General features: G+C 39.6%; 1 protein-coding gene across 2 annotated transcripts in view; it reads left to right on the top strand.

The window, feature by feature from the left end:
• The window catches only part of rad18 (RAD18 E3 ubiquitin protein ligase), a 41465-nt gene extending 28874 nt beyond the window's left edge, over positions 1-12591 (top strand). For both annotated transcript variants that reach the window (XM_050039009.1, XM_050039008.1), the window contains 2 exons: positions 5491-5535; positions 12086-12591. In XM_050039009.1, the coding sequence (XP_049894966.1) occupies positions 5491-5535; positions 12086-12179 (139 nt within the window). In that variant the 3' untranslated portion in view covers positions 12180-12591. The remainder of the gene's footprint in view (positions 1-5490; positions 5536-12085) is intronic.
• Positions 12592-15258: the final 2667 nt, after the last annotated feature.

Raw genomic sequence — 15258 nt, 5'->3', positions numbered from 1 at the left:
TGAATTTAACATCAGGAAATTGGTGCTCATCCAGGTTTTTATGTCTTTAAGGCAGTTATGGAGTTTAGTTAATTGATTACTTTCTTCTGGCTTCATCGATAAATACAACTGTGTATCATCCACATAACAATGGAAATTTATAGAGTGATTTCTAATGATGTTACCTAAAGGTAAGGTCCGAGCACAGAACCTTGCGGAACTCCAAAACAAACTTTACTACGTAAGGATGATTCATTATGAACGTCAACAAACTGAAAACGATCAGATAAATAAGATTTAAACCAGCTTAGTGCAGAACCTTTTAGGCCAATTAAGTGATCCAGTCTCTGCAGTAGAATTTGTTGGTCAATAGTGTCAAACGCCGCACTAAGATCTAATAAAACAAGTACAGAGACGAGTCCTTTGTCTGAAGAAATCAGAAGGTCATTTGTAATTTTAACTAGTGCTGTCTCAGTGCTATGATGCACTCTAAATCCTGACTGAATAAATTAATAAATTATTATCATGGAGAAAATCAAACAGCTGGTCTGCGACTACTTTCTCAAGGATCTTTGACAGAAAGCAAATATCTTGCCTAGGGTGCCAAATTGGTCAGGCACGGCCCTGCATGATGCGAACAGAACTCATATGCTCTTAATTTCTAGCAGAGCTACTTTTAAGTTAAGTGTTTAATCTGAATTCCTACACACCTTTCTGCCGTAATTAATGTATTTAATGTATGCACGCAGCTTGTTTTAAGTGCATATTACAGAAACCATCAAATTATTTGTAAAGAAATTGTCAAATAATTGTATAAAGGTAAAAGTCAAGCCATGCAACATTGATGTGGTCTCAGAGACTGTCCTTCCTTGTCTTTGTATAAGCTTTGAAAAGGTCAAGGGAAATTAAATTGTGTCAGCACATCTGAGATGATAGCCTCAGGTATCACCAGTTAATTAGCTGCCCCAGGCACACTACAACTGTGCCAAGAAACAGTCTTCATTGTGACAGCTGGATGTGACAACAGCAAACTTCTCTCTAATGATGATTTCATTCAACGTGTTGCATACTTTTTTTAAAGAAAGATGATAGTGCTTGTGGATGGTGGCTATACAGAAAGTATCTTTTTAACCTCCAAGGTCAGCCATGAAGATGCATATAAAATTAAATCTGTTCTTCTTAATGTGTACTTCATTGATGCCGAATAGCCAGCTGTGTGACATTAAAACTTTAAGTTCTCTCTTCTGCTCAAACTTTCTTTTGTCAGGGATTCATGAGAAGTAGCCCTTTGGTGGCTCAGGGTCAACCTTGTCTTAAAGTTATGATGATGTCCTGCTTGTATTAACCTGCATGCTGTATATTGAATTTAGTTTGATAGATGATTGATCAAAGGTCATGTTAGATTACTTTTCATTACATAGCTTGCTGTTTCTCTGTTCCTTAGTCAATTACGATGACAATTTTCCACCCTCTTTTTGACTTGGTCAGGCCTGTCACTGTCACTGTTTTTATACCATGCAGGGATTTCCCCCAGGGTTACTCCTGAGGAGTGTGCTATTAACATTTTGTAATTTCTGTGCTGAATTTTATGGCATTCTGCCTGTAACTGTGGTTTTGTTTGGGCAGCACAGCACTTTAAAATTTTAGGTGTTTCAATCCAGCACAGTATTGCAGTCCCCTTTCCAATTTATTTCTCACTCTTTAATGGGCAGTATTTTTCTTGTCAGCGATTATGGCATTACATAAGAAGTAATGTCATAACCCATCTTTTAAAAGTGGAATTAATTTAATTTCTTTTAACTGCTACTTGTGCATTTTGTTTGCATTTTATGTCCCCTGTTAAAGTGTGTTTTGACAAGTAAAAAACATTAGTAATGATGTAAGACATTTTTTTCTGAATACCAATTTTAATTTGCAAACTAGGTTTACTAGACTGACCAAATTATTTTCCTAATTTCTTAAGGCCATTAGGCTCTTGAGAGGAATATTTTATTTTGAATCTTTCTCTTTCTCTCTGCTGTTTAAAAAAAAATGTTTCAAACCCCAGGATATAATATTTATCATATAATCAAAAGGTTGAAACATCAGGGATTCAAACAATCTCAAAATGTCACACAAAACCAAACACACGTGGGTGCAGGGTTGCCAGGCAACAATAGGTCATTAATCTTGGGATACAGAACAGATAGTAACAGAAGAACTCCAGCCATAAACTATGTGTTTGTGCCAGCGGGGTTTTAACAGCCCAAACAGTGTGGATAAGTGTGCATTGAAATAAAAGCTGCAGAACAGCCTCGCCGCACAAAAAACACCATCACGGAAGTGTCACTTTGTTTTCTGTATTGTAGAAGTAGAAACCCTTTTTATTTGCAGCGTTGACAGAGCATGAATGCACGCGAGAAATGAGACCAGCTTTGCAGTACAAACGCCAGATTGATTCAGCACAACATCCTGTTGTGTGTTTGAGTGTGCTTGAGGCGTAGGGAGAGAATTGGGCAACTTATCTATCCAGCCAAAGCTACAGATGGTGTGGGGAAATACTCTTTTTTTTATCAGCAACAAAACAAATGTAACAACACTGCTTTTCACAAACACTCACCTGTTGCACAGCTCCATAGGATGTCAACAATGGAATTGCTGCTCAGTCTAAACCAAGTTTACCAAGCCCATTAAGCGCTGTGTTTTTGTACCGAGTCCTCACTGAAATATGTGTTTCTTTCATATTTTCACTTATAAATTTTGAGAGTGCCTTTAATTTATAACTTTGCAGACTTTCAACCAAAGTTCAAGCTGTATTTTGTCTGGAACATGGAAGGCTTGCGTACTTTAAACCCATTCCAGTGTTGATTTGGCAAAATGCTCAAGAACATTGTGTTAATGGAGCATAAATTATCACCATCAGTCTGAGGCTACAATTCACCTGGCCTTTCAAGTACCGTCCTGCTACCACTATACTTTGATTTAAGGATGATGAACCTCATGCTCTTAATCTTCAAAATGCATATATGTCATGCAAATATAATACCCTGTGTCATACTAACAAATACCACTACGTCTCCTTTACCCCTAAAGCTCTAACTGCACTCTGACACATTTAAAAAAACGGCTCAAAGACACACAAAACCCAACAGTCTGGTACCAAATACAAGCAAACTTAAACACAGCGTCAGATATTGCAGGCTTCATACCAATATGGAGAAACCATAGACTTTCTAGAAGATTAGCAACTTTATGGAAATGTATAATGACAATGATCTACTTTATAGCTTTGAAGATTTGCAAAGAATTTTAAAATATCCCCTTAAAGCACCTGTTCAAATCCCTGCAGATTAGGAGTCATATTTTACAGCATTTACACAGTTTCCTAGAAGACCTCCCATGTTTAGCCTTGAGAAGGCCATACTAGATTATCTTTAGGGTCTTGGCCAGCTTTCCTTTTAGTAGATAAATCTCAAGAATCCTCCAACAAAAAAAAGATTTGCTTAGTTTCACAGCTTAGATGTAGAAGTCTCTAATAATGACTGGAGGAGAGTTTGCCAAGGCACACAAAGCATCAACACCAGCTTTAAATTGTTACCATTTAAATGGATTATGTTTAAATATATAACTCCCTTCCTGTTTCATCTCTTTGATAGTCATAATCTTGACTTATGTATTAAATGTTGCCTAGGAGAAGACACATTGCACTGTCTTTGGAGCTGCCCCCAAAATGAAACAATTCTGGGAAAAGGTCAAACTATATCTGATATTGTCTCTATTTAGTTGCCTGTCTGCCCTCTGGCATTTATCTTTGGACTACTCCCACCTGAATTGACTGCCAGATGTATATAGTAAGATAAGACTAAACATTGTATTGCAACTGCCTGGAAGAGCACTGAAACACCTACAGCTCGACATTGGTTTAAAGTGTTTCCAACTGTTTAACCAAGGAAAACGTGAACATTTAAATATGGGGATGATTTATTAAATATCTTGAAAGTCACCTTGCAAAATGTCTGCTGGGTTGCTGTAAAAGACAATGTTGTAATGCATAATGTTAATGTAATATTATTTAATATAAAAGTTACAGATTTTTTTGTCTGTTTTTATGTGTGTCTATGTGTTTGTCTTGGTGTTAAAATATATATATAATTGAAAAACAATGCATATTTGCAAACCCCAGCGAGAATGTCCCTTGTTGGTACTGCCGCATTTTAAAACTTCATACACTTTATGTGTTAAAGCTCTAAACAGCAGAGGTGGGAACGGCTTGTAGTGTAGTGTAGTCAGGGGAAATACACAGGAAGTGAAGTGTAGAATTTACAAGTCATAACTTCCAGATCTCACTGGCTGACAACATTAGGAGAAAAAGACATGTCTGCTCTTTCTGTACGTATTGTGACTTGTGATAAAGTGTTTTCCTGCAAATATAGCCTTTTGCTGGTGTGAAAAAGCATCTAGATTTGACTCCTTTTTGAAGTAACGGCATGGGCCATACTTTTTTGGGCACTCTGTTTATCTTGACAGTTATATGGCTTTTCCATTGATAGTTGGGTCTATGGGATGTGTGATGCAGCACAAGCACCTGCTCATATGAGTCTAAAAGGAAAGGTAATGTTTATTGATTGCAGGGCATCACAGTTTATGTAAAAAGGGCTCACTTTCAGGGCAGTTACTCAGGTACCAACCAAGTTTGTTTATTGAAAAAGCAAAAACCCTGGGTGCTTCTCAAAGTCAAGGATCCTTCCTTGGTAGGGTGAGTTCTTCCAAGGAAGGATTCTACAGAGGCAAGGCGAGAGTCCTTCCTAGCATTCAGTGAACACACATTGGAACAGGCTAACAAGTGTCCCCAGGTTTACGTCATTAATCCTCAGCAGACTGAGGAGGTTTCTGGGTACTGTGATCATTTTGGCACTTTCTAATATTGTTGTACAATTTTAATTTCTCACCGTGATTTCCCCCCAAAAATGCACCAATCGAACCTGACAGAAAGCAATTATCAAGTGGTTATCATGTGAATAGTGGGGGGAGGAGTGGAGGTGGACACTTAGCGCCTCATCTCTGCTGTAAATGATTCATTTAAAAACTTTTATGTTTTATCTAAATCATGTTATTTTAAAAATCTTATCATTCGGTAGTGGACACATTGGAAAGTGTAATTTATGAGGTTTCTGTCAGTATTTTTTTACGCTTATATGATAAAAACTTGTGGAGACATTAATCCAAATAAATGACATGTATCTAAATCCTGCTGATTTCCGCTCACGAGGCACCGCCCTCACTTCCAACAAATCATGCACAAAGAATTGTGGGTACTTAATACCCGCTGAGGGTCTCAGTCCTCGGAGAAATTCGGAAAGATCCTTGACATCGGAACAGTCCTTCGGTGGGGGTCGATGACGCAGCCACCTTGAAATTCGGCCGTTTGAGTGTCCTTCCTTGACTTTGAGAAGCGCCACCTGTTTCAGATAAACTTTGTAAATGACATGTTCTCTTTTTCTTTCTCTCCTCTCCCTCTTTCTCCCATTACAGTTCCATTTCAGACATCTTTGGTCCAGAGCCTGCCAGAAACTCACAGTAAGTGCTTCTGCTGTCTTTGCTACTGTCAGGAAAAATCATGGAATTTTTTTTTTTTTTTTTTTTTTTTTGCACCATCCATTTATGCCAGGAATGCTATGCAATCTGTTTGCCATTACAAGTGATTGCATCTTTGTGATGATGCATAGGCTAGATGTCGACACGCTCTGCTGTCAGAATCGTTATGACAAAGAGTAAGTTCACACAAGTTAAGTTGGTGTCACATGACAAAAAGCAATTACTTACAAGTTTGCAAATACTTGAGTTGTCTTTGAAAATAATCAAGTGAAATGAAGAGATTTTAGAGTCTCAGCTCCATCTTTGAGGAGCATAGATTCATTTTCTACATGTGGTACAGCTAATGTTAAAATACCCTGTTACCTGACATTTTAAGTGCTGTATTTATGTTACACCAGCCTCATAAATAAATCATATTAAATGCAACACTGTTCCATCAGTTAGGCAGGACTGTCCCATCTTTTTATTAAAGATGCAGCGGTGAGTGAGGAATTTATGACCGGTGACAAAGCACAGTGCACTGTGGGACACAGAATCAAGAGGCTTTTAAGGTGGAGGGAGAGACACACACATACACAATATCGCTCTAATAGATAGGGGTGGGACGCTCCAGGCAACTCACGATTCAATTGGATTATGTTTCAGAGGGCAGCGTTTCAATTACAAAACAGTTATCGATGCATCAGAATGTTTTATTTTTTTCATGGTATGACTACTTGCTACTTTTTAAAACATAGCATACTCTATTGTAATGACACATAATGAAATAAACAGATACATTTACTTACATACAGCATGCTCTTGTCCACGTCCCTTTTCCCATCATCTACATAGAGGCAAAAATGCTCCCATACCTTAGCTTTTAAAACCAGGGCAGCCAGTCAGATTGTAATTATCAGCGGTTGCTCATGCTAACTCACTGTGGGATATTTATGGTGGCGTAGTGTTCAGCATTTGCATACTGTCATATATCACTGGAACTAGTATGCAGTTCACATCCTGATGAATAATAAATAGCCTGAAGCCATTTTATTTTAGAAAGTTAACTTCATTAATTTGTTAGTTAATTAATTTAAAAGCACCTTACCTTACAGTCTCCTGCCCGTATGAGAATAATAAAACGAGGGGGAGGCAGAGTGCTTCGCTGTGTGGTGTCATGTCTCCAACAGTGGAGAGCAGCCTCTCTGCTGCACATTAGACAAGATGTTGAGTGAGCCGTGCGAAGGGTTTGTGAGGTGAAACAGACTGAGCATAGAGTTATTTTCTTCACCACAGAGTTGGTTTGAGCTGTTAATGCTGCAGTGTGTATTGGTCAGCCGGTCTCATTACTGCTGATCGTTGTTCCTCTCCATTAACACTAGTCTCTGGGTGATAGCGTAGAAAGTATTTACAATATACGTCATGTTTGTCTTGAAAATGTAACAATTTAGATATTAAATGATGGCAACTGCTTCCCTTTTTGAAAATGAGTTACATGTTAACTCTGGCGTGTCCGAGCAGTCGACTGTACAGTTGAGTTCTGCCTGTTTTGCTCCGTTAACTTCACATTATTAACAAACATTTAGATGATCGATCACTGACATTTGTGAATCGATGCCAAATGTGCACATTGCGATTGATTTAAGACTTTATTCCTCAGCCCTAATAATCAAGAGCATACATATGTACGACGACCTTCAGTTTGCTTGTCATGAGTTAAACACAGGTCTTAAAAGTGAGTCTGGTGTCCAACCTGGTCCCAAAGTATCTATAACACTCCATTTCAATTTGAGATCCCTGAAGCGTACGGACAGGGACGTTAGGCCTGATATTCTTCAGTGACCTTGGGAATAGCACACATTTTGTTTAATCAGAATTTAAAGCACGCCTGTGTGATAAGAGAGGTCTGAAATGTATCAAAAGCATACAGTATTTGCAATGGCCTGTGCCATATAACACCTTGACATTCCTGCCCCGTCATTTCTTTTGACCAAGCCTACTATTTGTTGAGAGCCACTTAATTTTGACCCGCAGGCCAGAATAAAACAAGACGTGCCGCTAAGACTGCAGCAGTGCCTGCTTTCATAGACGTTGCTTTTCAGTCACAGCTTAAGTTTGAATAGATTGTCCCTCATCTCCTCTGTGACCATGTAATATAATGCTTTTCCTTGAGTTTTGGAAGTTTACTTTTTATCAAAGGCAGCAAAACAGCACTTTTGTTGACAAATTATTGGCAAACAGTGGGCAGTTTGTCTGGCAGTTAGTGTTCCTGAGCTCCTGCTGATTGTTCAGACAACTTTACATCCCGGGGAAGATGATTTCATCCAATTAAACTGTTTGCCAGAGTTATGTCAGCAATAAATCTAATTGTCCAGGGGTTGCGGTGGTGATATTTCAAACCAATTATAGCCATGACGAGCGTGCAGAATATTGAGATTTAATATATACTGTAATCAGAAGCCTGCTCGCTGTATTCTCTTTTATCCTCTCCTCTTCTTCTCGATCAGTTTGTTTCTGGGCTGTTACTGCTGTCATTTCTGTCAAATGATTTTGGCATTGCAATAAGACAGAAACACACAGCTCCTCAACCCAGAGGGCTCGCATAAACAGCTCCACTGACCCGCTGCTCATTTGCTTGCAAACTACGCATGAAGACAGAGTATCTTTCCTTTAGGTTACAGAAGGTGATGCCGCATTGCCTATGCAGCGTTGCATCTTGTCTCCCTCTCATTCATGCTGGTGGTGTAGCCTGTTTGGTTGAAGCAACCCTTGTCATTGGTCGGACACACACAAATAAGAAACCAAAGGAAATGATTCTAAATGAGTTTAGCATTCCTGACCAATTAAACTGACACCATGTCCTCTACGGTTTCACACTGTGGCCCCTCAGTTTTCCTCATATAGAGACAGATATAAACAGTTTGGTTGGAAGATCATCGCGGACAAAAATGTATGAAGAGAATATCACTCACACACACACTTTCCATCTTAATACATGACACATTGCAGTCCATGTCCTTGATTTCATTTGTTAAATGAGGCTGCCTAAAACATTACATTATTCTGTGGCACAGTTTAAATTAAATGTTCTTGCACTGTATTGTTCTGTGATAACCCACAGGGCAGGTCTGTTTCAAGGACAGTTCCCATACAGAGAGCTTTACTGTCACACTACTCACAAAACACCTAAGCACTTACATATGAATGTGATCTACACCTTGTCTCTCTTATGCTTAGAGGAGACCGCGCGTGTCTCCTTCTGAATGACCTTGAGGCAAACTCTGGAACCGCTAGCGTTCATTCATAATGTCATCCCTCCACTCTGCAGTGTTCTCTGTATGTAGTCATACTACACCAGCACTGTTGGGCCTTGGGATGCCTCGTCAACTCAGTGGGAAGAAGCCAAGTCTGTGTTTGTAACAAGTGTGAAAGTTAATTTTCTTTCTGTCAGGCAAGGCTTTATCTCCATCCTCCAGCCTTCTGTCATACAATGGTGATGATGACATTGTAACTGTTGATTGTTTTAGTCCTGATCCACACGTTGCACAGAGGCCAACTGCCTGCTTACCAGTAATCCACTACGCTTAGTTGTCTCCCTGTCCTTCCCACATGTAGACTTCTGACCCAAATTCCAGTGCTGGAATTTTGTTTTTCCAGTCCATCCTGTCAAGATAAAGAGGCAGAGGACCTTGTCACAGGCTGGAGGGTGATATACATCTGTAGCTTAATCAGCTAAGGAGAGCCTTTCATGTGAGGCTGTAAGCGGTTCCACATGGAAGATACTGTGGTTTCATGTTATCTGAACATTTCATTATGGTGAAGACCTGTGTTCACCAGCACTACATGCTGAGCTGTGGAACCCACCGGGGTTCACACGGTAGCGAAGCAATATTGATGTGGCAGAAGGTAATCCATGAGGGGACAGCAGCTTATTTAGAGGCACAGAGTGCTGAGTCCAAACGTGTTCCTCTCACAACAGTGAGGTTTTTTTCCAGAATAAAAACACAGAATTGTTAGTGGGTTTTTTTTGTGGTATGCTGGCTGAATGAAATGTGTGGATTTAATGGTCTCAGAAAAATAAATGAAATACTGCAATTTGCATTATTTTCGAACTGTAGAATGAAGAAAAAAACGGCAAACACTTGTTTACATTAAGTAGATTGCATTCAGCGTGCCAGCAAGGTGCATTGCATTTACCTCTCATCCATTGTAAGGAATACAACAGTATTTTTCTGACAAGATCTTTGGCAGTTCAATACTGTCATGCTTGGAATATGTGTTGTGCTAATCTTATTATCTCAGTGTGTGACAATATTCACTTACAAGCACTTTATTCAAGTTACATTGTGTTATAGTGAACAGCAAAAATACTTCATGTCCCCAAATTGTATGCACAGTCCTCTCGTACTGCGACACATTTAATTGATGAAAGCTTTATATGCGCGGCCACTACTACCAGTAGTCCTACACTGTTTTTGTCAGGCGGCAAAATGACGTACTATTATTTCTAAAAAGCACTTCATACTGTTACAAATCCTATGTGAGACTCCAATCCAAAGGAACCCCTTCTCACGACTTACTTTCAGCTGGGCAGTCATTTTCAGTGAGGCACAAGCGTTATGGTCGGCTGTCTTGTAGGTTGACCAGTTCCACAGTCCAATATCTCCACATCGCTGCTGTCAAAAGATCTTTTAAACTTTGGAGAGCTTCTTTTAATATCATTGCAGCAAGTTTGTATTTCACATGTTGTCTCTCGTGACCTTTCGTCTGTGGCTCCATATTTTTCTTATTCTCTTCTGATTGTAGTTCACAGTAGAATTGCAAGTGCCTTTTGCTTAATTGTCAACATATCTGAGTAGACAGATGTTTTGCTTGAATTAGTTTGTTCCACACTAATGTTGTCACGGTACAGGAATTTCCAAATTAGATACAATACCTTGAAACATATTGGTATTCGATACGGCAGGGAAGAATTGACATTGAGGGCGTAACATTTAAAATGACTGCAGGAAAAATGAACAATAATTAAAACTTCTTTTACATAATTAAAAAGTAATATTCTTGTGGCAGGGCACAGGTTCAAAAGCAGAAAAGCGCAAGCAGTAAACAAAACTAGGCGTCAAAAGCCTTTACGCAGCCCGAGCAAATCAGACAAGTGACGAGAAGACAGCACTGTGTGAGAGGAGGCGGGGCTATGGGGGCGCTACAGTGGTGTGTGTGAGATAGCAAGAAGTATTGATAGTGCCGATACTGCAAAAAATGAAATCTTGATAAGTTTGACAAGACTTTTCCACAGTGTGAGCAAACAAGTTGTGTTTTCTCAAATCAAATCATAAAGTGGGAGATAACAGGATGAATAAAAACGAACAGTGTCTGCCCATCTCGAGTTGATCTCATATTTGCAAACAATTGACTTTGTGCCTCTACAAAAGAGACGTCCCAAAAAGGGAACATTTTGTTTGTCACACTGCTGGGTAGACAGGCCCTAAGAGCTTTGTGTTAGCATAAACATTGATTTTTCCTTTTAATTGGACACACAAGGTTACGTCTAAGTGATTATTACTGGTGTTAGCAACCACTTAGTCCATTGTAATGTATTAGCTGGAGGGGTGTCAAGCGGCCTGCTGTTCAAGATAAAGTCAAAATAATTTTTTCGATCACTCCGGCAGCATGATAATCACGCATGAACGCACTCAGGCTACGCACCTGCCTCCATTTCCTGTCAGTTGATTGCAGTCTGCAGAATTTATAGTATCTCCTCTTTATTAGTCGGTCAAAGTGAAGGGGCTTGTGGTGTTAATTGACTGTATGAACCACTGGCCACTGAGCAGCAACTGTGGGCAAACAGGCATTAATTTTGACTTCTGATTTACCACACACACGAGGACTATTTTAGAGCCTAGGCTGACATGATCCGCCAAAATGGTCATGGTTTAAGTAATCATGCTGGTAGATGCCTGGCTAGAAAATAATTTTAATTTTAAAAGTGATTAAATTGTAAGCTTCTCCCCACCGTCTCAAATGTGCGTTTTCTCGAGATGCATGTCGAGGCCTGCTGGTGAATGGCAGGAGATGTGAAAGCAATTTTAAGAAGACTGTATACAAGACTGATTGTAGATTGATTAAAATCATGCACAGACTTTATGGCTCCGAGACAGCCTTCTGGGGCCTGTAGCTGATGCATATTCCAGAAATGAACATTGTGGTTGGTATGTAATTTGGAGCTGGAAGTTTTTTTGCTATTGATTGATTGTGTGCAGAAACCAAGCAGCTGGTGGACAGCAAATGTATATCATTTAGCAGAAGCAGTGTAACGCAAAGGTAAAATGTGTCACTACAAAACAGAACATAATGCACCTGTTCAGATTAATTTGTGCGTCGATGTAGTGCTTTTTCAAAGCCTCTACTCACTTTAACCTTTTTTACCTCAACACAATGTTCATGAAAGTCTGCTGATGATACCACCTCAATCTTTGTTTTCAGAAGCTTTGCATATTTCTCTCCAACATTCATAAAGGATTAAAAGGTCATCTCTGAAAATGTTCTTTCACAGGGACACAGACTGGACCCCTGTCCGAAAGCGAACCACAAGAGGAGACGATGCATCGTCATCGCCTGTGAGTGGAAAACGACGGCGTAAAACATGAGGAGAGATGAAGAAAAGGGAGGGAGGGAGGGAGAAAGACATCTCTCTCCTGCCAAATAAATGCCATTTAACTTCTGACTGACTCTCAGGCATATCAAGAACTTATCTTAATGCACATTCCTGTTCAGCATTTCACGGGATTTTCTCAAGTTGCGCTGTTTGCACTGTCATGATGTGAATACATGATCAGTATTTTTACGGATTTTGTAGTCTTGAGATCTGTGATGAGCTGTGGTCTCTCAGCGAACTTAATGAAATGAGACGTGCCATGGTCATCATCTAGTTTTCTATTGCTGCTTGTTGATTAATCCACAGTATTTTTTCTTTATTTTCTTAATCTTAATGTTTTCTTTTACATGTTGTAAGGTCCAGTGTAATATGTAGTTTAACTTGAAATAAACCTGTCGTGTCATTCACCAGTTTTGCATTTGAACACTTTTTGGGTTGTGCGATCAATTTATCTGCCAACGTGAGCTGCTCATGTCCTCACGAAGAGAATTTTTGTACACTGTACAAAGCTAAACTTGGAGTTTGCCATTGTGGTGCAACTATTGAATTTAGCAGCTTTATAAATGATCCCTAAAAATGCAGTTTTCCCCCTCCAAATAGCTGGTTGTCTGCCTGTTTCCTAACCTATCACCTCCATCTTCAAATTTTCCTTCAAATATTTTGTCTGATTTAGATTAAGAGCTTAGTCCCATGGGATTCCTCTGTCCTTTGCAATTTCAAGACACGCAGCGAATCTGTAGCTCTGAATTGATTGTTTTCTTTGAAAGCAAAGTAACCGGGGTCAGTTTAATCCAAGAAACCCAATGCTTGTGGAAACCCCAGGTCAAAGCAAGCACGAGTGTAAACACTTAAGGAGCGAGGGGAGGTGGTGTTTACGTATACGTGCATGGGAGAGTGAGCAGGAACACATTTGGGAGCCGACCTTGATTGAAAACAGAGCTCGCCTGGAGCCTGCAGTCCGAAACATGCTGCTCCTGACTCAGTTGTCCCTCCCCTCAAACGCAGCAGGGTCGCACTGACAGACATTGTGGGATCCATACCAATGTGACATGCTCATTAACACCTCTGATCCCATTGAATCCTTACATCTCTTCGATACAGTGATGCAGGCTTAATTAAAGGGGACTCTTGCCTGAAACCACAGGAGAGGTTTGAGTGGCTCCTGATCCCTGCCTCCAATTGAGATGCAGTGAAATATCATTGATTCCATACACACGCCGATCCAGAGAGACTGCACCCTTTCAGTAGAAATCACAGTCACCTTATTTGTCTGTCTGGGTGGTAACGTTGAAGGGGATATTTATCATCTGTCTGACACAAGGGGAAACACAATTTAAATCCCATTAATCATGACGTCCCTCCACTGCGGTCCTAATCTATGTTTGCTCTTATTCCGAATGCACCGTACAGCTGTGACAGCCTTTTTGTAACTGTCCAAACCTCCTAAGAAAGGATAGCCAATCTGAATGTCACGGGGAGAGATCAGAAGTCAGCCCAGCAGACCTTCAGGGGTACATTCACCCTTAGAACTTAATGTTCTGCATGAACTTCTCTGCCCCTGACTACAGCTCACATTAAACTCAGCCTCGAGGACGAAATAGCAGCAGTGTTAACAGCCCTCCTTGTGCTTAAAACCCCTTTTCTCTCCCCTACAACAGCTGAAAGTTTCTGCCAATGGAGTGACAAATTTCTCTTGATCCAGGAATTACCCAGAGGCAAGCTTGAAGGGGTGCCCACACTAATTGGGAAATTTCCATATATTAGTGTGAATAGTGTCAGATGTCCTTCTGGAAGGCAAAAGTTTGACCATAGACTTTTTAAAATGTGTCAGAAATATATGCAGAAAGAGTCTGCTGTTGTTTTTTGTGTTCTGTAGTTATAGAAATAATAAAAATAAAAAGTTCCAGAAGTACAATTAGATTATAATTTAGATTTATATTCAGATTATTTTGATTACAATAGACAATAAGACAGACAACAAATAAATGAATAAAATCCTAGGAAACTTTTTATATAGATATTTATAAACAATCTATAATTAGTGAGTTTTATGATTAAACAACAACAAAACAAATTTTATTTTAGTTTGGCGTCTATTTTGTCTTTTCCTTATAATGTAGCACTTCTATAAACAGCTCCTTTGGTGTCAGTGATTCCTCCTTTTGTACATTTGCACAATTACCATATCTGCCTTCCAAAGCGTCTCAAAAACAACTTCTGACTGTCAGTGCTTGATAGATCACTGTGACTGCCAAGTGTATTGAAACAGGACCAAAGGAAACACGCCGCTTGTAATGAAAATGAGGTTCAACTTTAGTTAGAAACAATTGAAGATGTCTCACTTTACAGTTTAAATGTGAAGTTCTCATCGCCAGATTCACATACTCTGGGTATCCAAAGTTTCCAGCCACATCTCGTGGCTGTCTTCAGTGGGTAAAGTTATCCAGTTGACTACACCATAAACTAAATCTTATGGCAATGTACTCGTGTACTGCTTCAGGAAAGCTCTCAACATTTTCTTGCATGTTTCTGAAAAGGATTGTGATGACAAATGAAGCATCTGAGAATTATCCCTTCCATAAACATCATAAATTGATGTTTATGGAAGGGATAATGCACAGCCAGCAGGTAAATATTGCAAAATAAACCCCGACAGGGTGATGCAGCACCCAGACGTGGATGGGTTTTGAATCTCCCTTAAGGGGTTGATTCAGCATTAATGACCTGCCTGCTGTACATTATCTTTCCTCTCACTCGCTACTTACTAAAAAAAATCAATAATTAAACACAAAATATCGACTTAAAAATGCTTTTATTGTTTCCGCTAAGAGTCTTTGATCAGAACTGCATCCCTTGCAACAGCTGGTTATAGCAGTGGTCTGCTTTTCAGAAATAACAGATCACTAGTCCATACCCAATGAGTACAGCATACCATACCATGACTTAGTCATACCAAAAATTAGAAAAAAACATTGGGCCACAGGGGGAGCCACAGCGATCGGTCGCATTTTAGCCATTTTTAAGCATTTTGCTGTTGTTATAGCGCCACCCAGTTGCCAATTAGAGTTAAA

Source organism: Epinephelus moara, chromosome 24 (genome assembly GCF_006386435.1).
Source record: "Epinephelus moara isolate mb chromosome 24, YSFRI_EMoa_1.0, whole genome shotgun sequence".
NCBI lineage: Eukaryota > Metazoa > Chordata > Actinopteri > Perciformes > Serranidae > Epinephelus > Epinephelus moara.
The sequence above is the reverse complement of the archived record's forward strand: the minus strand, read 5'-3'. Positions and strand labels throughout refer to the sequence as shown.